The 26,354-nt window shown below is 45.4% G+C and overlaps 1 protein-coding gene across 1 annotated transcript; it reads right to left on the reverse strand.

Annotated features, from left to right (window-relative positions):
- Positions 1-1,380: 1,380 nt before the first annotated feature.
- Positions 1,381-24,354, reverse strand: yes1 (YES proto-oncogene 1, Src family tyrosine kinase). Its single transcript, XM_030773084.1, has 12 exons — positions 24,232-24,354; positions 15,457-15,747; positions 13,015-13,114; positions 9,317-9,415; positions 8,502-8,605; positions 8,081-8,230; positions 6,776-6,931; positions 5,829-6,008; positions 5,312-5,388; positions 4,078-4,231; positions 3,074-3,205; positions 1,381-1,759 (listed from the first exon to the last, which is right to left on the reverse strand). The coding sequence occupies exons 2-12, from the start codon at positions 15,737-15,739 to the stop codon at positions 1,551-1,553; spliced, it is 1,644 nt and encodes a 547-aa protein (XP_030628944.1). The 5' UTR covers positions 15,740-15,747; positions 24,232-24,354; the 3' UTR covers positions 1,381-1,550.
- Positions 24,355-26,354: the final 2,000 nt, after the last annotated feature.

Genomic DNA, 26,354 nt, shown 5'->3' on the forward strand with positions numbered 1-26,354 from the left:
TGAATGTGGAGAGATTTAGACATCTCACTATGTAGTGATATGTTGTAGTCCTCTGGTGTCTGACCCCAGTACCACTAAAGGGGTCAGGACATGATAGAACAAATGGACTGGCATTACTTTAGTGTTATTAAAATGATCAAAACTGAAAATGTGGACTCGCTACTGATGAAATGTTCACCTGAGCCACTGCTCAGTAAATTTGTGGAAATATGAAATATTATACATTTTCAGAAATAATTTTGAATATTTTTTTCATTTGATAATTAGCAGCTTACAGAAATGGTGTAATTTTTTTGCCTCATAACATTATCAGGGAAAAAAAAAAAAAGCAGAGAACTTGTCTGTCTGACCAATGAAGAGTCTCCAAATCGTTCATTTCACACAACAGGATTTCAAGTTTTTACAAAATTTCAAAAGGTATAAAGACATGATAAAATATAAGGAAATAAAAATGTAAAATCTCTCATGATTTGCTATCAAGGTAAGTGACATTTAGAAATTTTCACCCCTTCCCTCAGCTGATTTTAACATTACTGAAACCATACACAGTGTCTCCCTGACTCGTAACCTTGTTACTCATGCATCATAAATTTTCATCTTCTTAAGTACTCATCCACCTCTATTCATCACGATTTCATCACTCTCTCTCTTGCTCTCTCCCTCTCTCTCTCTCTCTCTCACACACACATACTTCCAGATTCTTCCTCTTGGTGGCAGTGTGCCTGAAAATGTCTGGAAATGCTGTCTGATTCAACCACAGTTGTTGGTCACTTTTGAATTCAAACTAATGAAACTGAAAAAAGAAATGAAAGATAAAAATAAAAAGTCGAATAGTTCTTGATTTAGGAAAAAAAAAGTCAAGGAATTGAGCTTAATGGACAAAAAAGTACAGACAAAGAGGAAAAAAAAAAAAGTAAAAAAAAAAATAATAATAATAAATTGAGGAGAAAAAAAAAAATAAAGGAGAAAATCAGACATTTGTGTGCAACTGTGGCCCAGCCCTCAGCGCTGTTCTCATTGCTTTGTTTAAGCCCAACGCCCCTGAAACTGAGCTCTCGCTCTCTCTCTCTCTCTGTACGTCTGTGTGTGTGTGTGCGTGTGTGTGTGTGAGTGTGTGTGAGTGTGTGTGTGTGTGTGTGTCTGTGCGTGCTGAGAGGGCCTCCAGAAGCACTGATGATGTGGTGTGTCCCCATCCCACACCAGCAGACACAGTGATCTTACAAGCCTCGCTAGACACTTTATCCTCAGGTAGACAAAAAAACAAAACAAACAAACAAACAAACAACGAACCTAAAGATGTACAAATTCATTCATCCATCCATCCGAGTCACACAAGTACCTTTAACGTTTTTTTTACTGTGAAAAGATCTGGACCTTGTCTACAACTTAAAAAAGCTGAGAGGAAATGAACATGGGTTCTGAGACTAAGTCTGTACTGTGGTAGGCTGCTGGAGGCTGTTGGAGGAGACATGCCACAGTGTTTTTTTTGGGACGAGAGTCTGTGGGCTCTGAAGCACAAGCCGCTAGCCATCTCAGGGGTTGAGGACGCTCTACAAGTTGTCCCCGGGCTGGTACTGCGGCTCGGTGGCGGTGAAGTAGTCCTCCAGGAAGGACTGGATGTATTCGAAGGTGGGTCTTTCGTCAGGCTCTTTCTTCCAGCAAAGCCTCATCATCTCGTGCAGAGACTCAGGGCAACCCTGAGGACAGGGCATCCTGTAGCCTCTCTCCACCTGCTCCAACACCTCTCTGTTCACCATGCCTGGAACACACACACACACACACAGGCACACGCACACACAGGCAAACACACACAGGAAGAGGTTAGACACTCAGACTTACACTCATTCTGGGGAAGCACCCTGTTGGGTATGAGTCAGCGCTGCCCTACTGCAGACCCAGACAGAGAGGGGGGGGGGGGGGCAGAGAGAGAGAGAGAGAGGGAAAGAGAGGAAGAGAGAGAGAGAGGAGGACTGTAGCCCTGTATTGACGTGTGCCGACCGGACAGCACTCATGAACTCAGTGACAGCCCCCCCGGGGGAGGAGAACAGTTGTCCTTTAATTAGAAGTGATCTAAACACAGCCACATCCCCACATTCCTCTTTAGTCTCTCTGAGGGCTTAGAGAACGCTCACAATCCCACAAACCTCAAACAAACATTTCAGTGTGTGTGTGTGTGTGTGTGTGTGTGTATGAGACACAGAGACAAAAAGAAACATACAATAATATGAGTGAAAATATATACACTTCACCAATAGTTGTCACGTCGCTAATGATGGCTATACACACTTAAACACTATAGTTACTAACTGATACACAGGACATATACTGAGGAATTCACATAAGGTGTTTTCATACAATGTGAACATATGGATATGAGCCCAAAACGGAACAGGCAGATCCTCAGTTCTGAAGCTGCTCTAATGTTGAGGTGAATATTTCATGAGAGCAAAAGGTTTTGGTTTAAAAAAAAAAGGATGAAAAAGCCAGTCAAGCAGAGTATCTCATCAGCGTGTGCATGTGTGGGTGGGATTTTGGGAGAGAGGGAGTTGTGTTGCTCAAGGGGTAGCAGAGAGAAAGAGGGGTTTTTACTGTGGGTGAGTGGTACCGGGTGGGCAGGCCAGATGGCAGTAAATAAGAACTGGTGGCTTGTCTCCATGTCTGCAGAAGCCAGATGGCTCCCTTTAATCAGGAAGAATTTAAAAACTCAGCAGTTCCTCACTCCTCCAGCAGGGGGCTCGCAGGAGGACGATCACGAATACCAACACAACTCGGGGCATGGCTCATCTCTCCTGACCCCAGTGGCTTTGTGTGTCCTTGAGTATGGGTCAAGACTGCTGAGTCTTCCCTGTTTATCAGATGATCTAATAGCGTGTAGTAGGCTGTTTAATGAACCTCCCTGTGAATTACTCACTCGCGCACACTTCCCCGAGGGCAAATCCGGTTCGAGGGCAAAGAACTTTCTAGATTTTTTTTCTCTCCGACAAACAAAATTGTGCGGATAGAGCCTCCAAAATGAGCCAAACACAATGTATTTGCGTGACGAAATTTCCCATAATGCCTCTCATAAACTCACCTGGATACGGCACTCTGCCCTTGGTTACCAGCTCGGTGAGCAGTATGCCAAAGGACCAGACGTCGGATTTGATGGTGAAGCGGCCGTAGAGGGCGGCCTCGGGCGCGGTCCACTTTATGGGGAACTTGGCTCCTGTAAGGAGCGAGAAGGTTCCGTTATCTAACAAACCCACTGCACTGTTCAAGAGCCCCTAGGATGAATCAGTGGGCGTTAGTTCAGGACATCTGAGAACATTGTCCACGACTCCAATCCTAATGTTCAGGACCTGACTCACGAAACTTGAGGGATTCGTTCAAAATCTCTGCTCCACAACTACGGCCAGAAATCACAGGCTGAAGACAGTGACAGAAGGAGCCAGAACAGCATTAGCTAGATGTGTTCTCTGCTTTGCTGATCAATTTTAGTCTCCCCGTTGACTATGCAAATTAAAAATAAAAGGGTGCTGACGTAGACGCTGGACAAAAATATCTTTCAAAATCTCTTTCAGGAACGGTGAGAAATCTTGTTTTCACCTGTCCTCAGGCTAGACAAATATGCTTCATTACATTACTGTTTGTTTTAGAGTCGTCAGCCTGTTAAACTGCGCGAGCGGAAATCACACCCGATAAACCGACGGGCTAAATCGATACCACTCATTCAACGTCCGTGGCACCTGGGCGGAGTGAGCGCGCTCTTCGGAAAACAAAGTGTTTAAAAAAAAAAAAAAAAAGAAGGTAACCAATCAACACTGAGTCTGCAGGGCACTGGTCCACCAGCAGGAGTCAGCAGAGAGACAGAGCAGGCTCAAAAACTCAGAGTCAACGGACGGGATACTGCAAGGAGACTACACTGATTCAAAACCAGCAACACATCTAGAGAACAACAAAGACCACCAACACAGACACAAAAATGACAAACAAATATTTCATATTTCACATACAGGTAGATAGTGCTTTACACATACATCAGGTATTGGCCTCCTTCATTTAGGTGTACCTGTGTGTCAATATCAATAACCCACTAACCTTGTCTTGCAGTGTACTCATTGTCTTCAATCAGCCTAGCCAGACCAAAGTCAGCGATCTTGCACACCAGATTCTCTCCCACCAGGATGTTAGCCGCACGCAGGTCTCTGTGGATGTAGTTCATCCTTTCAATGAAAGCCATACCATCTGCAATCTGTAAAAGACAACAACAACGAAAAAAGAAACCAGGTTTACTGTAATCTTCACCATCTTTCATTCGAAATTGGAAATGTGACCATCAAACGCAACCTTTTTAATCCATTTATGGTACATGAAAAGGTACGTTCGCTGGCCCGGTTCGGAAAAAGCATACGGGTCGGGTTCCGTATGCTGGGGAAAGCACTTTATCAATGTCAGGTTAAGGTGGCTTTATCAGCAGTCTCAACTAAGGCAGTTGTCTAGTGAATAAAGTAGCCAATTTCTTTTTTTAATGAAGGGCAAAAATTCCCAGAGCAGCGGGCCTCCACCAGGCGGGAAGCGGGACGCATCTAGAAAGCAGACACATCTGAAGGTGAGAAATAAAGCAGCAGAAAGAAAGAAAGAAGAAAGGGGGGAAAAAAAGGAAAAAAAAGAAGAAGAAGAAGAAGAAGAAGAAGACAGAGAAATGCTCCACAAAGCCAATTACACAGTAGAGTGCAGTGAGGCATGAAGTGAAAAAAGGTTGAGACGATTTAGCAGTGTTGTTGGTGTGAGGAGAGAGGCTGGGGTTTGAGTGGGTGTACAGGGAGCCACAGGCAAACAGGCAGTCTGTGTGGCATTGATGGGAGCCCAGGGACGGAGAGAGAGCGGTTTAGAGCACCCCCACGCTGAATCAAACAGACACATTAAAGTGAAGTGGACCCTCGGGAGGAGTGCTTAAGTGCTCCAGGCATTAAGCAGAAAATGAGGCTGATTGTGCCGGAGAGAAAAAGAGAGAGAGAGAAAGAGAGAGAGAGAGAGAGAGAGAGAGAGAGAGAGACTGAGACTCTTTGCTGTCAAATCTCATATTAACTAAATATGACAAGCCAGATGGAGAGGATAGTGAAACCCTCTCAGTAAGAGGCACACAGTCTCTCAGCTTTCACACACACACACACACACACACACACACACACACTCTCTCTCTCTCTCTCTGGCATAAGATGCGAGGTCTCAGTGTGATACAGACTGAAGGTAGGAGCAGACTGACTCTGTAGCAGGTGTTGTCTTGACATCAGTTTGGAGACTGGTTGACACATGCTGTGTTTTTTCCTACCTGTGCAGCCATATCCACCAGCTGAGGCAGTTTAAGGAATTTGCCCTCACCCTCCTTTAAAAAGTCCAGCAGACTCCCTAAGACCAAGCAAAGACATCACAAGCCGAGTTATTTCACTGCTCTGGGGAGCCTAGCATTTTCTTACATCATCAAATGAACCACAAAAGACATGGAGACTGCGCTACTGTCTAATTTATGTCCTTCAATGGTACTGTCTAGCGCTCAGTGCTGCTGGAATACATATGAGAGAGCTCGACTGTCTATGTGCGTGGTTTGCCCTGCAGACGCCAGCGACACAACTCCGTCACCGCGTTGGCAAACTCCTCTACACAGCGTCATGTCCCCGGAGCTACAGACAGAGCTTACGGGTCAGGAAAGACTTCTACTAAATACCAAAGCACCAGTGTATCATAAAGAGAATCATCTGACCAAGACTAAAGCATACTGCCCGTGCGGTTTAGTCAACACAGGGGAACACTGCAGACAATACATGTGTGTGTGCAAAGGTGAGCTTTACCTTTTCCCATGTACTCTGTGACGATGTAAATGGGTTCCTCCGAAACCACGGCGTACAGAGGCACCAGCTTGTCGTGTCGCAGCTTCTTCATGATCTGAGCCTCCTGGAGGAAGGCCTCTGGCGACATGGTACCGGGCTTCAAGGTCTTGATGGCCACTTTGGTCGTACCATTCCAGGTACCTAACCAGAGGAAGAAACAAAAGACAAGAGAGAGAGAGAGAGAGAGAGTGAGAGAGAGAGAGAGAGAGAGAGAGAGAGAGAGAGAGAAAGAGAACACTGTTAGGAATGTTTGTTTCATTTTTAGACAAAAGGCTCTTCTCAATAGAAGATCTCTTTTTGCTTCTCACATTGCAGTCTATAAAATATCCAGTACATCCTCGCCTTCCTGCGCGAGGCACTTCAAGGCCCTCGCACAAAACACCGCGTTATTGCCAACTTTAAAACGTTACAAACCTGTCTGGCAGTGTTTTCAGAGAACTACAAATTGTGAAATTAAAATGACAATATACACTGCAAACAAAAACGCCGAGTAGCGGCGCATAAGATATTCATCACGACAGACACACACACACACACACACATACACACACACACACACACACACAGCCCAAGAGCGAGAGAATGGTACAGAGGAGAGGAATTCCTGAAATTGCATAATGAAAGCTGACATGTTGGAACTTGCTGGAGGCTAGGCTTTGAAGGCAGTGATGAAAGAGCTAGGTAATGCTTACCAACCCACTCATCTCACAAGCCCTCCAGAGCGTGAGTGCATGCGTGCGTGCGTGTCTCTGTAAATGCCTAATTATGTAGCTACAGCTAAGAGCCACGTTTTAAAAAAAGCGATTTTAAGCAACTTGTTCCTGAAATACATACATAAACACACTGGCGTGTTTGCGTTAGCATGTTCGGTTTGTTTGTCTTTGTTCGAGGAGACTTGAAGCTCTTACCCATCCACACCTCTCCGAAGCAGCCCTGGCCCAGCTTGAGCTCCAGGCGGAGGGACTCGCGCGGGATCTCCCAGGCGTCTTTAGCCAAACCCTGAGTCTGAGGCTTCACCGTGGGGCACACCGTGGTCAGCCTGTAACACAGACCGTCTGCGTGCTCTGAGCGCGCAAACACACACACACACACACACACACACACACACACACACAGAGAGACAGAGATCAGACCAAACTCACTGCAATCCCAATTTAAACGCGTGTGAGTGTTCTCAGCGTATCGATCAGTCAAAGAGCGTTCATAAATATAACATGGAAAAATTGAGGCGGGGAGGGAGGGGGGGAGGGGGGGGGGATGGGCAGGAAGACAGAGAGAGAAACTGGGTAAGAAACTGCTTTGGCCGTTGACTTATTAAGAGCATAAAGCACATTAAGATACAAATGATTTTCCATTAAAGCTCGACCTTGTTCAGATTAGAGCAGGAAGCGAGGGCTTAATCGACCAGCAGCGGATGGAGGAGCCATTTTCTCCACGCTTTCCTCAGTCTTTAACGTGATCTTTAATGAGAGGGCCATTTACAAAGTGACTACATTAAGCCAGTGAAGGAGCAGACAAAATAACCAACCAAAAATCAAACAGCTCTACGGGCACGGATAAGAGCCCGAGACAATCTGCCAAAAGCCGAACAATGTTATTACAAGCGCATGAGACTGTGCGGCGTGTCCGGTTTCGGTTTCTGCTCGGTGTCACGCCGGCGCGAACATTTGGCCCGCTCGGAGGAGGTTTCAATGGCCGTTTCGGATGGCTACGACATCAACGGCGACGTGTCAGGCTGATCGTGTAACTGGCTCAACCCCGTCTCTCGCTGGTCTCAACGTCAGAATGCCCACAGAGAAACTCGCCTTTAGAAAACTAAGCCAAGATTAACTGGCGATCTCGCTTAATGGAAACGCATTCCTCCGAGCAGATGTCCGGCACCTGTCCGAGTCACTCAGAACGCAGCCCGACATTCACATCGCTAGAGCGCCGTAAAACTCTCGTCCTTTCCAAACCAGCTTCCCCATTTCAGTAACACGTTACATTAGGCCTGAGCAGATGAATGAGTGAGTGTAGAGTTCTGTTATACTGGACATCAACCATGAATTATGATCGGCGTATTGGAGTATTGGTATATCAGGGTTTTTTTTTTTTTGGGACTATTTCAAACATTTGTGAGTTTTAAGCTTTGGCGGCGTCGGTTAGGAGAGCTGCTTGCGTTTCAAATGTCGTCAGGACTTTTTGACTTTCTGAAAGAAGGTAAAAGGACGTACCCGTGTAGTGCTTCACCAGTTTCTGTAGCGTGTCGAACTGTGCTCTAGTGGTGATGTAGTAACCTCCGTTGTCAAGCTTACGGATTTTGTAGTGTTTCACATTATCTCCCTTCATGTCATCCCAGTCACGTATGGAGAGCGAGTACGCCCCTGCGGCGAGGAGAGAGAGACAAAAAAAACACCATTCACACATACACACACGCGCGCACACACACACACACACACGCACGTAAGTACGTACACACACTCCTCGTTCTCAGAAAGCTCCAGCTGCGACTCCCTCTCTGGTTTTTTTTTTTTTTAACTCTTAAAAAGTTGAAAACCGTAATCCCAAAGGGCGAGCAAAAATGTGAGAACTGACAACCCACTTGTGAAAAGGTTTCTTTTGATGTGAGGGAGTCTGAGGAGAAATGTCTCTCACCTTTAGTTGTCTCACTCTCTCTAACTAAGAAAGTGCCTCTCTGGTTTCCCGGAACCAGAAGCAGTCGCTCCGCGTCTTTGCGACCCATTTTACCAAAGTACCACCTGTGAAAAAAAAAAAAAAAAAAAATTAATGAGTAAATCGGAGCGCAGGCACTATCAACTGACTCATCTCTAGTTTAAAAAAAAAAAAAGTTTCAAACTCTTTTGTGACGTAGCTTCCGCATGAATATTTATAGTACTTTTGGTATCAATCAAAAAACTCATTAATTCAGCATTGGGAAAGTGGTAGTGACAACAGTTGTCTTGGTGGAGTTCAGCTGAATCATTCTCAGTTATGTCATGTCAAAGTAACGCTGTGGAGTTCAGCAGTGCCTAACGAAGCCTCGTAACCTGCCGTTACAGAGCCGCATAATATGGGTACCAAAGCAAAGAGCAAGGATGGCGTCAGTTCTAAAACCTCTATGTGAGTTTGCGGGCATTCCTAAAACTTCCACAGTGTGAATAAGCAAGATGACGCATAAGAGTATCAAGGTTAGAGGGAGGTGGAATGCCATGATAAAGAAAAGAAAGAAATAGACACAGAGAGAGAGAGAGAGAGAGAGAGAGAGAGAGAGAGAGAGAGAGAGAGAAAGAGAGAGAGAGAGCGAGAGAGAGAGAAGAAGGCGGGAGCTCTTTGTCTCACAGTCACGCGTTTGTTCACTTGTTTGTCATCACTGCTCACTGCGGGTGCGTGTGACCGGCCATCACGCTCTCTTAATTACACTGGAGTGGATGGAGGTGATTGGATAAGAGGTGGAGGAGAGGAAGGCTTACTCTTCCGCCTGGATGGAGTCGGCAGGGGCCACGTAATTGCTGGGAATGTAGCCCTTCTTCCCCGTGTTGATAGAACGCGCCTCCCACCAGTCCCCCTCTCTGTGCGGAGCAGACAGACACACACACACACACACACACACACACACACACACACACAAAGGCAATGTTTACTCTCAGTGCCAACTCACACTCATCTGGGTCTGAGTGCACAGCCTCTGTTATCAAGTTTAGCCTTATTTTTGGCCTCCATCGGAAATCTGATAAACAAAGCTAAACCTGCTAAATCCCAAACAGCATGTGAATGAAAAAAAAGGGGGGGGGGGGGGGGGGGGGTGACGCACAATCCCGTGCACTGCAGTGAGGCAACTTTGGTTTACTTTTTATGTTTACGAAGAATTTGATATCTCGTTAATCCGTGGTTTAATAGCGCATTTGAAATAAAGAACGTGCACACAGACATCTGGACAGGATTCAAGTGAACAGAACAAAGCAGAGTTTTCTTTTGACACGAGCAGGGTTATGTAAACGTTGGTAATCCGTTAGGTGGACATTAGAGATTAAAGCCTATGTGAACACTGCTTTCTCGACTGGAAAAACCTGTACTCAGAGAGCGCAGTATCTCTCAGAACACAGGTCACTGTGCCTACACTCAGAGAGCGCAGTATCTCTCAGAACACAGGCCTCTGTGCCTACACTCAGAGAGCGCAGTATCTCTCAGAACACAGGTCACTGTGCCTACACTCAGAGAGCGCAGTATCTCTCAGAACACAGGTCACTGCGCCTACACTCAGAGAGCGCAGTATCTCTCAGAACACAGGTCACTGCGCCTACACTCAGAGAGCGCAGTATCTCTCAGAACACAGGTCACTGCGCCTACACTCAGAGAGCGCAGTATCTCTCAGAACACAGGCCACTGCGCCTGCACTCAGAGAGCGCAGTATCTCTCAGAACACAGGTCACTGCGCCTGCACTCAGAGAGCGCAGTATCTCTCAGAACACAGGTCACTGTGCCTACACTCAGAGAGCGCAGTATCCCTCAGAACACAGGCCTCTGTGCCTGCACTCAGAGAGCGCAGTATCTCTCAGAACACAGGCCACTGTGCCTGCACTCAGAGAGCGCAGTATCTCTCAGAACACAGGCCACTGTGCCTACACTCAGAGAGCGCAGTATCTCTCAGAACACAGGTCACTGTGCCTACACTCAGAGAGCGCAGTATCTCTCAGAACACAGGCCACTGTGCCTACACTCAGAGAGCGCAGTATCTCTTAGAACACAGGTCACTGTGCCTACACTCAGAGAGCGCAGTATCTCTCAGAACACAGGTCACTGTGCCTACACTCAGAGAGCGCAGTATCTCTCAGAACACAGGTCACTGTGCCTACACTCAGAGAGCGCAGTATCTCTCAGAACACAGGTCACTGTGCCTACACTCAGAGAGCGCAGTATCTCTCAGAACACAGGTCACTGTGCCTACACTCAGAGAGCGCAGTATCTCTCAGAACACAGGTCACTGTGCCTACACTCAGAGAGCGCAGTATCTCTCAGAACACAGGTCACTGTGCCTACACTCAGAGAGCGCAGTATCCCTCAGAACACAGGCCTCTGTGCCTGTACTCAGAGAGCGCAGTATCCCTCAGAACACAGGCCTCTGTGCCTGCATTGAATTTTACCTTTAACAACCTGGGATATCATTTTATTTGGATAGCGTTTTGTAATATATGAGGAAATAGCTCAAAAAAGAAAATATTTATACTACATATAAAAGGTTTGTCTGAAATATCAAATTACTACAGAGCATTACAGATTTTTTTTTTTTTTAGCCCGTACAAAAATACAGTCACTGTTATCATTCAGAAGCCTGACCGTTGGAAATACTCAAGGTGATGGTGGTGATGCTGTTGATTTGTTGTAGAAAAAAACTAGATTAATTCTGCTGGTTAATGGAGAGCCAGTGTGGGTGATTTCTGTTGGTTAATGGAGTGCCAGTGTGGGTGATTTCTGTTGGTTAATGGAGAGCCAGTGTGGGTGATTTCTGTTGGTTAATGGAGAGCCAGTGTGGGTGATTTCTGTTGGTGAACTGAGAGCCAGTGTGGGTGATTTCTGTTGGTTAATGGAGAGCCAGTGTGGGTGATTTCTGTTGGTGAACAGAGAGCCAGTGTGGGTGATTTCTGTTGGTGAACAGAGAGCCAGTGTGGGTGATTTCTGTTGGTTAACGGAGAGTCAGTGTGGGTGATTTCTGCTGGTTAATGGAGAGCCAGTGTGGGTGATTTCTGTTGGTTAATGGAGAGCCAGTGTGGGTGATTTCTGTTGGTTAAAGGAGAGTCAGTGTGGGTGATTTCTGCTGGTTAATGGAGAGCCAGTGTGGGTGATTTCTGTTGGTTAATGGAGAGCCAGTGTGGGTGATTTCTGTTGGTTAATGGAGAGCCAGTGTGGGTGATTTCTGTTGGTGAACTGAGAGCCAGTGTGGGTGATTTCTGTTGGTTAATGGAGAGCCAGTGTGGGTGATTTCTGTTGGTGAACAGAGAGCCAGTGTGGGTGATTTCTGTTGGTTAACAGAGAGCCAGTGTGGGTGATTTCTGTTAGTTAATGGAGGGCCAGTGTGGGTGATTTCTTTTGGTTAATGGAGAGCCAGTGTGGGTGATTTCTGTTGGTTAATGGGGAGCCAGTGTGGGTGATTTCTGCTGGTTAATGGAGAGTCAGTGTGGGTGATTTCTGTTGGTTAATGGAGAGCCAGTGTGGGTTATTTCTGTTGGTTAATGGAGAGCCAGTGTGGGTGATTTCTGTTGGTGAACTGAGAGCCAGTGTGGGTGATTTCTGTTGGTTAATGGAGAGCCAGTGTGGGTGATTTCTGTTGGTTAATGGAGAGTCAGTGTGGGTGATTTCTGTTGGCGAGCTGAGAGCCAGTGTGGGTGATTTCTGCTGGTTAATGGAGAGCCAGTGTGGATTATTTCTGTTGGTTAATGGAGAGCCAGTGTGGGTGATTTCTGTTGGTTAATGGAGAGCCAGTGTGGGTGATTTCTGTTGGTTAATGGAGAGCCAGTGTGGGTGATTTCTGTTAGTTAATGGAGAGCCAGTGTGGATTATTTCTGCTGGTTAATGGAGAGCCAGTGTGGGTGATTTCTGTTGGTTAATGGAGAGCCAGTGTGGGTGATTTCTGTTGGTTAATGGAGGGCCAGTGTGGGTGATTTCTGTTGGTTAATGGAGGGCCAGTGTGGGTGATTTCTGTTGGTGAACAGAGAGCCAGTGTGGGTGATTTCTGTTGGTTAATGGAGAGTCAGTGTGGGTGATTTCTGCTGGTTAATGGAGAGTCAGTGTGGATTATTTCTGCTGGTTAATGGAGAGTCAGTGTGGATTATTTCTGTTGGTTAATGGAGGGCCAGTGTGGGTGATTTCTGTTGGTGAACTGAGATGCAAACTGGGCTGGGGAGGCACAGAGCAGATGGCCCGTTAAGGAGGCGCATTAACCCAGACAGATTCTGCCCTGTATCGGCCAGGAATACAATCAGGGATTAAAAAAAGATTCCGTCCTGTATCGGCCGGGAATACAATGAGAGATTAAAAAAGCATTAGGCCTACAGTTCTGCTCAGTTCAATTCATCTTGGTAAGAACCGTCTTACTGGCCTAGACAGGAGGAAATGTGTAGCCAGAGCACGGATTCGTACAGGAGTAATTCTGCGCTGAGCGTCTCTGACTCACGTGTTATTGATGATCTGAAACCTGTCCCCTTTCTTAAACGACAGGTCGTCTGAGGTCCGGGCTTCGTAATCGTATAAGGCCACAAAAAACGTCACGCCACCTGCCGATACAAAATTCACAGTTAGTGCGACTAACACAATTTTAAAAAACAAACAAACAAAAACGTCAAATGAAAAGCATAATACAGGTTAGAGATTTTCAAAACAACGTCGTCGTTTAAAACAACATGTATCCCTATGAGAGAGCAAAACAGATGGTAGGAATGCATGTAAACTTTCAGGGATGATGAGGTAAAAAGGATAGAATAATAACAATACAGAGAGACACTGGTGTCTGTGTGTGTGTGTGTGTGTGTGTGTGTGTGTGTGTGTGTGTGTGTGTGTGTGTGGAAGGGAACTCTGACTAAGCAAGACTGGTGTGCTTTGACTCTGACTTGCAGCTGTGATGGACTGATCAGACAGACTGGATGGAGTATGGTGGATTAGAGCTCTGATCAGACAGACTGGATGGAGTATGGTGGATTAGAGCTCTGATCAGACAGACTGGATGGAGTATGGTGGATTAGAGCTCTGATCAGACAGACTGGATGGAGTATGGTGGATTAGAGCTCTGATCAGACAGACTGGATGGAGTATGGTGGATTAGAGCTCTGCAGCTCCTCTGAGATCATCTCACCCCTCACAGAGGAACAGAGCACAGCTTCATGATTACATGTCTTATTCCTCAAAACAGGAACAAGAGCGGATATACACAAAGACAACACACACACACACACACACACACACACACACACACACACACACACACAGGCATACACCCAAATTAACATGTGTAAACACATACACACACCTACACACAAATGCACACACCCACTCACACCTAGGCACACCACTACAACAACACCCACACACAGATTAAAGCCATAATACTTAAATAGCTGATTACTCTCTCATTCTGATTCAGTCAAATCATTCCATCATAAACCCCTCACAACACTGGGAGGAGAATGATGTACCAGTGGACAAAAGCAGGCAATCATAAAACTACTGTTTACCCTGTCTGAGGCATTACAGCGAAATCTGGGCGGTGTCATAACCATCATTTCCTTCCTTATGTCATCTATCAGTCATCGTTCACACACTGAGCCGATAATGGCCAAACGCCACATTCAGAGTCCGTTTAGAGTCACTCCTCTCTGGTGACTGTTACTCTGTCAAACTGTGGGGCTTGCTGTGACACGCTCACGGCTGCTCACACCTCCTGCGGTGCACTCGCACTACCCTCTCACACGACCAGAGATTGGCTTTGCACTGTTACTATCCCAATTCTACTCTCACCAGGGCTCCAGACAATCAGAGCAGCTAGCAGCGGCCTGCTAGTGCCCATAAGTGAAGAGTGAGAGACATGCTTTAACAAGTGGAGCTGTCTATTCCAGAGAGAGAGAGAGACAGAGAGACAGAGAGAGAAAGAGAAAGAGAAAGAGAAAGAGATAGAGAGAGAGAGTCAATCTCACATTTACTGATGAAATCTAACACACCTTCACAGGCTGTCTGGCAGACAGATTCTCAGATTCTCAAGGCTGGATTGAGAGGCTGGAGGCTAAGGGTTCAAAGTTTGTGGAAAGCGGTGGTTTAAGATGATCGACTTAAACTAAGCTTTATTTTTTGCTCAGTTTTGAAGAAACTGGAAACGATGTGTTACTCTACAGTCGCGTACAAAAAAAAATACGGTACCGAAACCATAATCTGCAGCTGAAATCATAGCCATAAAGATTGCTGGACAAAGACCTAATTATCTCAGAGTTATCTGGCACAAACATTACGTAAATGTCCTCTGCTGCAAGTTAAAAAAAAAAAGAAAAAAGCCAATAACATATTTAAAAATTATAGCTTTGGGGAACAGAGAAATTAACATCACGCAAGGAAAGAGGAGGAGGGGGAAGAAATCACATGCTCCACACTCTCTTTCTCCATCACTCTCTCTCTCTCTCTCTCTCTAATGGGAGATGGTATATCATTGAGACTTATTGGAAATCATGCTTCAGAGGTCTTATTTGCATAACATCTGCTCTATATAAACCATCATCTGAAACTCTTAACCGAACAGAACCTAAATAACATATTAAGACCCCGCTTTTGAACCGAGGACGTTACAAGTAGGGTAGAGTTTTTTTGCCATCGAATGAACCGAGGTTGGGCAAACAAATTTAGCCATTGGAAACATTACAAGAGGAACATCAAGGCTGGAACCGTTCGGATTCCGCAGATTTCCAGAACACGCCAGGACCGCAAGCCACACAATAAAACCGATCTCTGATAAAAACACGAGAGAAGCCAGAGCGCCTCTAAATGAAATTACAGGGACGCTGCCGCGGACGAAAATAGCTCACGCGCGGTCCCCCCCCCCCCCCCCCCCCGGCACCTCATCCATCTGAAAACTCACCCGTGACGCTGCCAGCGAAAGGACTGCTCACGGCGACGGTGGAAAAGGAGGAGGAGGCCCCGCCGAACGGAGTGATGGCCGAGGAGGAGCCTCCGAACGGCGTGAGGGCGGAGGTGTGGCTGTTGTAGCTGCTGTTGGGGCCCTTCATGGCGGGCGACTGTCCCATCTGAGTCGGGTCGGGTCCGTAATGACCCGAGTGGGTCGTGACCGGCGCCGGAGTGTTGGCCTCGGGTCGGTACTTCAATGTCGGACCCTTGTCTTCTTTGCTCTTGACGCAGCCCATAGTCAAGCCTGTGTAGAGAGCAGAAACACATCTCGTTTGAACTCTATCCACATTACGTGCATTCACGCTGTTTTGATAACCACCCTGATAGTCTTAATACGAATGTAGTGCTTTTATCATTTAACAGAGAGCACCGCGCTTTTTCCATTACCATCACACTGGATGTGACTCATCCTTTATTCACCAATATCAGACACAGAACAGTGTTCATTCTGTATTTCAGCACTAAAAAAAAAAACCCATCAATAACGTGGCTGAGGAGAAAGCTATGACCATGCCTACACGCGCCAAAATATATCACGGGTGGAGAGCAGCCTGTCCCTGGAGTCTCTGTTATTTTTTTCTCTCACTGCCCAAACTGTAACTGTCTGTGTCCCATTTCTCATTTTCCCTCGCGTAGCAAAGCAGCCAAAACACAGCCTGTTCAAAGCAAGCCCTTGGCTGGCGTGATGGGTCGCTGACATACACACACACACACACACACACACACAGCTCAGCGTGAAAGGGGGAAGCCCACATGTGCCGACTGCTGGCTGGGTTGAATCTGATACTTCGGGGTCTTATCCGTAACTAAGGCCATCTCTGGGGATGACAGAGTAATCTCCAGACGCCCCCTGTGCCTGCTTATGTTTCCACCGGGCCTGACTCCTCACTGCCTCAGTTCTTTGTCTCTCTCTGACAGCATCTACATGGCAAAGCACATGTGCAAAGGAATGTGAAGCCCTGAAGGAACAGGTGGTCTTATTGAAGGAGGACTTCACAGGACCTCCAGAACCGAAAAAAGAGGCCAAGTGACAGTGTGTGACAGAGAGAGAGAGAGAGAGAGAGAGAGAGAGAGAGAGAGAGAGAGAGAGAGAGAGAGAATTCTGACACGGAGGACAAACGTTTGAGCCAACTGGAGTTCTCAGGGAGCGAGTAAGAGCGAAGACAGACACGTCAGTCGAGAAAGATTTGTGGCAATCCTCAACCCACTTTCAGCCCCCTCTTACGTGATAACCTGTCCTCTGCTTAACCCTGCACTTCCACACGCCTCTCTCACAGAACCATAAAATCCACAGTTTGATCCCTGGGTCAGAGGGCAGGGGGTACGCGGAAGGTAGAGTCAAAGTCCTTGACCTCTGATGAGGCACCTCACCTCTCTTCTCTTAACCGCCCCAGCATAAAGGACAGCCAGACATTGAGACTGCAGGCAGCCCTGTTGATATTATTCACTGTCACCTGTGGCCCTGACAATCCAGACAAAGTCTACTTCCTGCTTAATATTTCCTCCACTGTTGAAGAGCTTCTGTGAATCAACACTTTTGGTCTGTTCTCATCTTTTCAACGTTTCTCTTTTCAACACTTTTCAACGTTTCAGCATGAATGCGCTACATGAGGACATTATCCATGCCATTGTTTGGTCTACACAGCTCATTGCAAAGAAAACAAGACTGTTGTAGAGGACTGCTTTCAAGGGTACAGGGTTCCTAAGTCCTTGCTCACACAAGAGAGAACAGACACTTAGAATCTGAACAAGGAGACAAGAGCAGGGCGTCGAAAAGGAGACGAAACGCCAGCACCTTTCGCACCCGACGGGATCTCAAAGGAGAGCCAGGAGCGGCGCGTGCTGATGAAAGAACGGGATTGCCATCTCTGCTATAAAAGAGAGAACCGCTGCCAAAATGTCGCGGTTCTTCTCCTCACTTCATGGCAACTTTAGCTGATAACGGGGAGGCTCCAAGGTCATTTTAAGCTCAGTGAACAATGCCTCGAAGCAAGAAAATGGAAACAGCTTGAATAGTAACTCCTCCTGTGCCGCGCCTTCCCGGACAAAATAAGAGACAAAAACTGAAACTACATAATAACACTGTTTGTTTCCACCTCTAGGAGCCACCTAGGACTTTTTCAGCCCGAGGACTGATGAAAATAACGCGTTTTGGGGCAAGGTTGTTTAAAAAAAAAAAAAAAAAACTGATCCCATGTAACAAGTTTGGGTATGTCTCTACCTCACCCAGTAGAGTGTTCTGTCTCCAGTTCTTGTGAAATGGCACGTTTAGAATCACCACAGATCAGAGGAAATGACTATGTCGTTGTCATCTCTGACCACTGTAAAAAAAAAAAAAACCTAAACAGCCCGTCTGAGAGAACATGATGACCCGACATGTGCAATGAGTGTGTGGCAACCACATGAACCTGGTATGTGTATTTCAGCAAAACTCACAAACATCCCCAGCAAATAACGCAAAAAAAAAAAAAAATCATAATAATTTGTTCTTGGAGCAATGACTTGCAAAAACATGTGATGTGGAGACACAATCAGGGCTTTGAGAACATACTGACCAGAGAGGCAAGAGTGTGACAGGGATTCACACATGAGGGAGAATTTCACTGGAGAGCAGAGAGGGAGTGGCCTCTTGTGCTGGAGAGCAGAGGAGGAACTAGCCTAGTGGAGTTTGAGTGAGTGCTATGGAATGGGAATGGGAAGTGCTCCAGAGCAAAAGGGTGCGTCAACAATTATTTGCTCTTTGGAAATAAAACAACTATATCAGTTACGGTCAAAGTCACCAGGCAACCGACACAAGAGAGAGAGCCTGAGCGTCAGCGCATGTCATAATCCAGTGCTGGCTGGGCGAATGCATGAACGCTGAGAGAGAGCGACAGAGAGAGAGAGAGAGAGAGAGAGAGAGAGAGAGAGAGAGAGACAGGCCTCCACAGATGTGGCCATTGTTGACACACAATAGCAGCTCTGTCCCTATAGAGAAGGAAGAGCATTAACTGTGTGTACACATTGGTGACACGAACGGATGGGCCCCATTTTAAATGGTAGAATGAACCTAGCTCTGTATACTAACACACGCGCACGCATGCACGCACGCGCACACACACACATGCACGCGCGCACGCAGACAGTTAGATCTCTCTTCACACATGGCCCATATAAAACTGGTCAAAAAATAGTGCCAAAGCCCAGCGGGGGAGAGGAGCTTCAGTCGAATACAGATGCTATAAATAAGCTAGCACAACTGTCACAAGAACTTTTCACACACAAATAAGCCCAGCTGAGAGCAAACCAAATCAAACCATTAGCGTCGGGCTAATGGAAGAGCAACACCCTCGTCCAAGCCTCGACTGCGACTGACCCCACTTGTAATGAGCCACCGAAAAAAAATCATCCCCTCCAGGATCCAAACAATGATAGGAGCATACAAAAACTCCGCGCCTCTTAAAGGCTTACACAGCGACTTAACACTAACACACACTCTCCAGGTCTCCGCAGAGCAGGCTAAAGGGATCCGGGGAGGTCAAAGACGGTGTTTGTTAAGGATTGTCGTTTCGAAGCCCCTTTAAGGTGACTGATCCTCCCAGTTTGACTGCTTAATCTCAACTGGACAGCTGTAGCCCTGAACCGCACAGGTCCCAGTGCATCTCTCATCGCACAGCGACCGCTGCTCCACAAGGTGGACACACACCCTCCAACAGAGGTCAGCGGTGACTTCTGAGAGAGAGAGAGAGAGAGAGAGCGCGCACGGGGTTTTCCCAGTGTGTTCAGTCCAGACAACATCTAACACGCCCAGGTATGTCCCCGCGTCAAAACGTCATTCATTTCTATACTCCCACTGCTTTCGCCCGGTTCTCGTCCGACTGGCGATACATTAGGATAAAGAAGCATTTTTAGAGCGAGGAGAAATTATGGTTAACTCACGTAATCGCGTAATTGTGGATGAACTAAAGCCAGAGCTATGTAGTCTTTGTTGGGGCTAAAAGCTCCTTTTTTTCCGGCCTTTTTTTTTCTTTTTTATGCACTTCTCTCGTGTATCAGGGAATGCAAGGAAGCTGTTAAAAAAAAAAACATAAAACGAGAGAGCGCGTGCAGAGACATGTCAGATTGGTTGACCACTGTTAACATGCCTCGGGCTTTAAATCTCATCTCTTTCTGCTCTATTCAACTAAATAACACGCCAAGCGAGGATATCCGAGATTTATCTGACAAATGATACGTCAGACAAATAAACAATGTATCAAAGCTGCTGTAGATAAGCAAAGAGAAAGATGGAGAGAGACAAAGAGAGAAAGAAAAAAGAAAGAAAGAAAGAAAGAGAGAGAGGAGAGAAGGCTGGTGCTTCTGATATGTCTGTGAACACCAGGAGTTTAGTGTAAAATGTCTGTCAAACAAAACCCTCTTTGAAGATTTCAGGGTATGACAATCTGAAGCCAAAGGCCTTTTCCCGAACCAAATATGGAGTAAAAGCCACCACCATCATCCACCTCTGGTCCCTCTACAGGCACCTACCGCCAGCTAGAAGTATTTTCGCAGCTTGGCTGCAAATGTTTAAAGTTCACAATACATTTTTTTTTTAAAAGCAAGCACAAACCGAAGCGTCATTCAAGACTCATCTGATTCACGTTACCATTTTATGACAAACAATTCATTTGCCTTACTCATGCAAGATAAGGAAACCTCCTCAGAAGCGGAAACTTCTGCTGAGTAAAAAAAGAGCTTAGAGCACACTGAAAGACTTCTTGGATATAATCCCCATACATTGTTAAAGCTTCCAAAAAAGACTATTTGAGAAGCAGGAAGGCGCTTGCTTATTTTGTGCCCTTTGTAGCTATCCATTACAAAGACCTTTGCTTTGTGGCCGTGGGTGGCTTGGGCGTGTCCTATAAATCATTCTTTGACTGAGCGTGTCCACTAGCTATGGATCACAATGGGTAGTTAAAATGCAAATGTGTTGTGCTAATATGTCGGGCTGAGGGGGGCAGGGGGGAAGAAGTCATTAAACATTTATACAAATAAACAACGGAAATAAGCAAACTGCATAATAAACTGCAGCGAGAGCAGAGGGAATCAGATATCCGGTATAAAACAGAAGCAATTTTCAAATTAGTCTCACAGGGCTATCCTCTCATTAAATCCTTCATTAAGAAAAAAAAAAAGAAGAAGAAGAACCCAGTAATGTAACAGTTTACCCTCCCGTGTGGATGTAACTGAGAACTGTTGACAATCAAGCATCTAAGCAAAGCTGTCACATACATTTTCACAGAACACTGACCAGAAAACAAACAAAAAAAAGGTTTCAGCTTTTACACCATCCATACAGAGCTATTCATCAAGCGCTCAGTCATTACTGAAACAGTGCTGATTAAATGTGCATTTCTGATTAGTCGCTGAGGGAATTAAAGAGTCGTAACAAAGGGAGAAAAAAAAAGGAGGGTAAGTACAGCACTATTACAATCACTCAAACTAAGTTTACCATCAGCAACGTCAAATGCGCAAGATTTAATGCCACTCAAAGCCATTGACCCGGGTTTGCCGACGCTTTACTTAGCAGCGAGATCGCAAATTAACCACGGGGAAATGCATTATCATCTTTTTAGTGCTGATGAGATAATGGATGCGCATTGTTGGAAATGTCGGCACCGCGGGCTTTAACGAACGTGTCACGGAAAAGGCTGGGGGATTCCATGCCTGTTAGGCCATCCATTCATACCAAGCATTTCTCAGTCTTCACAGAGCAGGGCTGCGGTGGAGAAACGTGAGTGGGTTTTAGCAGCGCCAAGGACCCAAACACGCCGGGCTGATTATGATGGACGAGGCACCAGATTCCACGTGACGCGAGGCGCAGGTCTCCGTGCCAACCACCGGCCAGAGAGGGCAGATTAAGAGACACTAACTCAAAATACAACCAAAGGAACCGCACAGAGCCGTGACTGTCTGTGTGCGTGTTTCTGGATTAAAGACAGTATGTGATTCATTTAAGCCCGGGGGGGGGGGGGGGGGGGGGACAGAGACCCGTGAGGAACTTCAGCAGAAACTCTAGGCCTAATTCCAGCGAACCCCATTTACAGCATATATCGAGGACGTGTTCCCCCGAGACAGACCAGTTTCGGCCCAGCTATTTATCAAATATTGACGTCCAACTAAGGTGACCCTTCTAGTCTAAACCGGATCAGCGCTAACCTTGCTCTCCTCCCAGACCAGCAGTGAGTAGCGAGATGCTCTGTTACATAACCAGGGAGAGATAATAGGCCCTAATCCACCGTCGTACTTGTTACCAGCCTTCCCCTGCACTATGCTGCCAGGAGACACAGAGGAATCCGTTTTTAAGGACCGCCCACGAGACGTCTCGACTCAATGTGACCTCTTGTCCTGTCTCCAGACGCAGACATTCGGGCAAAACTCCTGCAGGGATCTTCGTCTGCCTTCAGCACGGGACATTCTTTCCTGTTTACGCCAAATGTCTGATCGCTTTCCCTCTATCCCGTGTCGCGCTCACGGCATTACCATTTTACATTTAAATTTAGAACGACTTTATTATGACAAATACTGTGCGTGTGTCAGTTCATCGATGCGCTTCAAGTGACAGGGATACCGTTCCTCTCTCCAAGAAACTTTGGTTTTTAAGCTCCGTATGCATGCAAGAGCATTTGCTCGCCTCTGAAAAGGGTGAAGATGATGTGACAGCTCGTTGTGTAGCGATTCATATTACATTATTCATACCACCTAAATGTATTTTTACAGAGCCTCTGTCCAATGCTCACTGCTTTGTTCTTGTTAAATACTTGACTTCAGGTGGATAAGCCTGTTCTGGGGAGAGAATGCTGTGTTTGTAAATAGAGAGGGAGACTGACTGCTGCACATTAAGAGTAACTCTGGAATTGCTCTGGCACGCTCGCAGCACTGCGGAATGGCCTAATCGCCATGGCATCCTGCCGCTGCTGCCAATCAGAGCCAAGCTAAGGGGGTGGGGGGGCATGGGGGGGGATAACTTCCTTCCGAGTCCATTCATGCCACAAAAGCCACCTGCTGTGCCTGTCAAAGGCTGGAGAGAGTGCGAGAGGAGAAGGAAAAAGAGAGTAAAACGGAGATGAGAGAGACAGAGAGAGGAGAAAAGGAGCAAAAGACCTGACTATTGTGTACAAAGAGGAACACGATGCGACATTCAATTCTGAAAAACACGCGTGTCCTGCTGTATGATTCACCCTGAAAACTGGACGTTGGATAGGCCAGATAGCAATTCAAAACACCATCACTGTTCAGTAATCTAAAGTAGCTTGTGCTTTCTGATCATGTCACAGTTCATGTCTTCCCCTACATGATCTGTGATAAACGCGTGAAGATTGTATAAACATCGGCCAAATGCTGAAAAACCTGAAAGATGAGTATCACAGTACGCCACAATATCATTAACGGCAGTTAACCCTCCCTGCAGCAAGACACTGCTACACCAACTATACATAGTATTCAGTCCTATGTCTTTATAATAAGACAAGCCATGATATTCTGGTGAAGAACCATGTGGCCTGATGTTTTAGCCTGAAGTCTCTTTAATTATTCTTGTGGATAAAGAAAAAAAATCCTTCTTCATGTTGTTTATAAGCTTAGGAAATGCAGTATTCATATAAGGATACAAGAAACCGTTTACAGTAAGAAGAGCCAATAGAATACATGCATAGTGAAGCATGTGTGGGAACACATATGGTCACAACACTGCACTTGGCATCAAACACTCATACTGAGGAAGACAATGTTATCGCCCAGTGAACTGAGGACACAGTCAGGGATTATCATGCAAAATTACCCTGCTCACTTCGTCTCTCTCACATTCACATTCACCAGCACACGAAGAGCACTGTGCTGATTTCCACACTCTTTAATAATGGCATGCTCATTTCAGACGAGCGACTTTTTTTCTGACCAGACACTAGAAACTTTAAAAGTAGTATAGACTCGTCTTCGAGTATAGACTTTTCGACATGGCTAGAGCCAGACTTAAAAAAAAGAAATGAAAGACTATTCAGTCGGGAGAAGTTGGAAGGCCTTGATGAAGTCACGTGAAATATAACCGTCTTAATTTTACCCACAAACGGATTTGATCCTCAGGGTCAACACTTTTTAATCATGACAACAGTCTAAACTGCCAAGAAACAAGGTTAGCGGGTTCATAACGGCGCTTGTCCTATTATGTATCGAATATCGTTTCCTGCACCAGTATTCCAAAGTAATGGGCTATTCACTGACACACACTATCCAAAAAAAAAAAAACTCAGGCCCGTAGTAACTATCCGAATTGAACTGAGGATAAACGAGAATGACCATGTCAGCATATTGGTTTACATTTAGTTGATAGCTTTTAAATCTAAATTCCTAATGTTGCAATCTGTGGTGTTTCTTCAGCCAATGTAAAAGAATAAACAATGAACCACGTTTCATTACGTTGCACGAACAACGGAACATCAAACATGATGTGGAAATAGTTTGGAGACTAACTTACTTGCAGATTCAACTCATTCAGTTGAAGATAAATTATCAAGGAGTGTATTAAAACAGAAATTAAAGTAAAATGTATATGTTTAAAATTGTCCACAGATGATCCACAGTTACTATCCTTGTCTTTACTTCTAACAGGTTAGCACGTAGCCAACATTTTACAACACAAACCGAGGGAAGGCCTGACCACTTCACTTTCGGGAACAGATTCCCAATTTTTGAGTCAATTGCATTATCTTACCTTTTTCAGAAACCACACTTCTTTTCTACCGGTTACATACGTCTTCAATACTTCAACTCCAAAAAACAGCTCAGCTGATAGTCCAAGTGGATTTGCTGGGCTATTTGAAACTTAAAATCACGGTCTGTTCCATTCTTTTCTCATGCAAAACAAGCCAAAAGAAAAGAAATGACTGTTGCGTTCAGTGAAAAAAAAAATCCGTCGACAAGATATTCAATTCACTCGAGTCTCTTATTATATGTGAAGAATGCAAGGAGAAAGAGAGAAATGTTGATCAGCACTGGCTGGCAAATAAAACCCTTTAAACCGGAACCGGTAGAGATTGTGGTCTAGCTAGGCTACATGACAAAAGACGGGAATCAGAGGGCTCCCGCAGTTTGACTGCCTCCTCCCTTCTGCTGAGTTGAACTCAACGCATCCCACAATATGGCCGCCACGGGATCTGATTAATAGAGTGAATATATCAGTCCCACACAGCTAAAAAAATGCTGCACATTCAAACGAAACCCCAGTCTATGATTGTATGAACAAGCAGCGACTCATTGTTATGATTGCCTATGGCACAATGACGTTTATGTTTGGACACGCTGCTTTAAGAAAAAAATCCTGTAGTGCCCCCTACTTGTTAATATTTGCATGTAAAATTAGGTGAAAAGTCAACATCCTGATTTCTCTCTCACCCTTGCATTGTCTCTGTCCAGTTGTGCCCAGAAGCTCTTACTGTTCTTCCTTTATGAAACAAAAATTAATCAATTCATTGTCATTGTCTATGGGCCGTGATTAAATCCTCAATATCCAAAGGCTGTCACCAATTATTTCCATGCCTGAATATTTTAATGCTCTCAAAACTGATCCAAATCTGCAGAAAAAATGATTTAAACAATACAATAGACGACATTAAATAACCAGAACAGATTTTCTACTGCTGTTTTAGAGAATAGGGTACTTTTACAACCATCTGTGAGTCTCAAGAACAGTTTGTTCACTGTACTCTGAGTCAGGGCCTCTCAACAGTAATTCTGGCGATCCACCAGCACATTTCATTTAATACCAAACAAAAGTATAATCAGTGGAGGAAGTCAAGGGATCAGTAATCAGTAAATAAGTTGAATCAGGTGTAATAATGCTGGGCTACTGCAAAAATGTGATCTGTTATGAGTCCCTAGGCTTGGAGATGAGACCCATCGGTTAACATTAAGACTTAATAAACTAGGTGGAGTGAGTAAAAATAAGTAACAAAAAGTTAAAGTTGCCAGAATGATTTCGAACATTTTTGTTTTGTTATCTCGTCATGATTTCTTATTTTGTGTGTTAAACCATTGTAAACCAGCTATTGCAATTTCACTAGTCCTATACATGCAGACTATAAGACTATGGCTGGATTCAACGATGACTGACAAACAGGTTCTTGTAGTATTTCTAATTAACCTTTAAATAATGACATGCAATTAGTACAAGTGAGTGCTCCAGTGGATCGGGGGGAGGATTTAATAATCTAGATTTCATTGAGCAATGCAAACATGTAAAGGAAGAAGGCGAAACTGAAAACTGAATAACTGAATGGGTGATAGTGGTGAAGGAGGTGTACCAAATGTAGGCGGCAGTGTGTGTGTGTGTGTGTGTGTGTGTGTGTTTGGGGGGGGGGGGGGGGGGGGGGTGAAGGTGAGATGCTGCTCGAGGCAAGGCCTAAGGAAATGCCCACAGCACTCATGTTAAGGTTTTCAAAGTTATGCTGTTTTGTTTTTCACAAACTACTGGGAAATCATCTGAACCCTAACTGGCTTTCTAAAGGAACTGAGGGACATCGGATCCAATGAGATGATTACATCTGTTGAGGGTGAGAGAGATGAGCTGATTTGGAGAAACGTTTGGATTTTTTTTTTTTCTTTGCCAAGGAATACATGCATGTACCTTGGAACTGGCACCATGGGCTTTAGTGTGTGTACTATTGAGGTTAAGGCCACTGGTTCTGAAAGTCACACAGATTATAAATCTGTTTACATATTTAAGTCGTTGCCCGTAACGCTTCAGTTTGAGTGGCTGTAAGAAGTGATGAGGAGCGAAGTCTGGTGTATTGTGATTTTATGTTCTAGCTCTACTTTGGGTTTCTATTTCTGGCTCTG

The sequence above is a fragment of the Chanos chanos genome, chromosome 5 (genome assembly GCF_902362185.1).
Source record: "Chanos chanos chromosome 5, fChaCha1.1, whole genome shotgun sequence".
NCBI classification, from domain to species: Eukaryota; Metazoa; Chordata; class Actinopteri; order Gonorynchiformes; family Chanidae; genus Chanos; species Chanos chanos.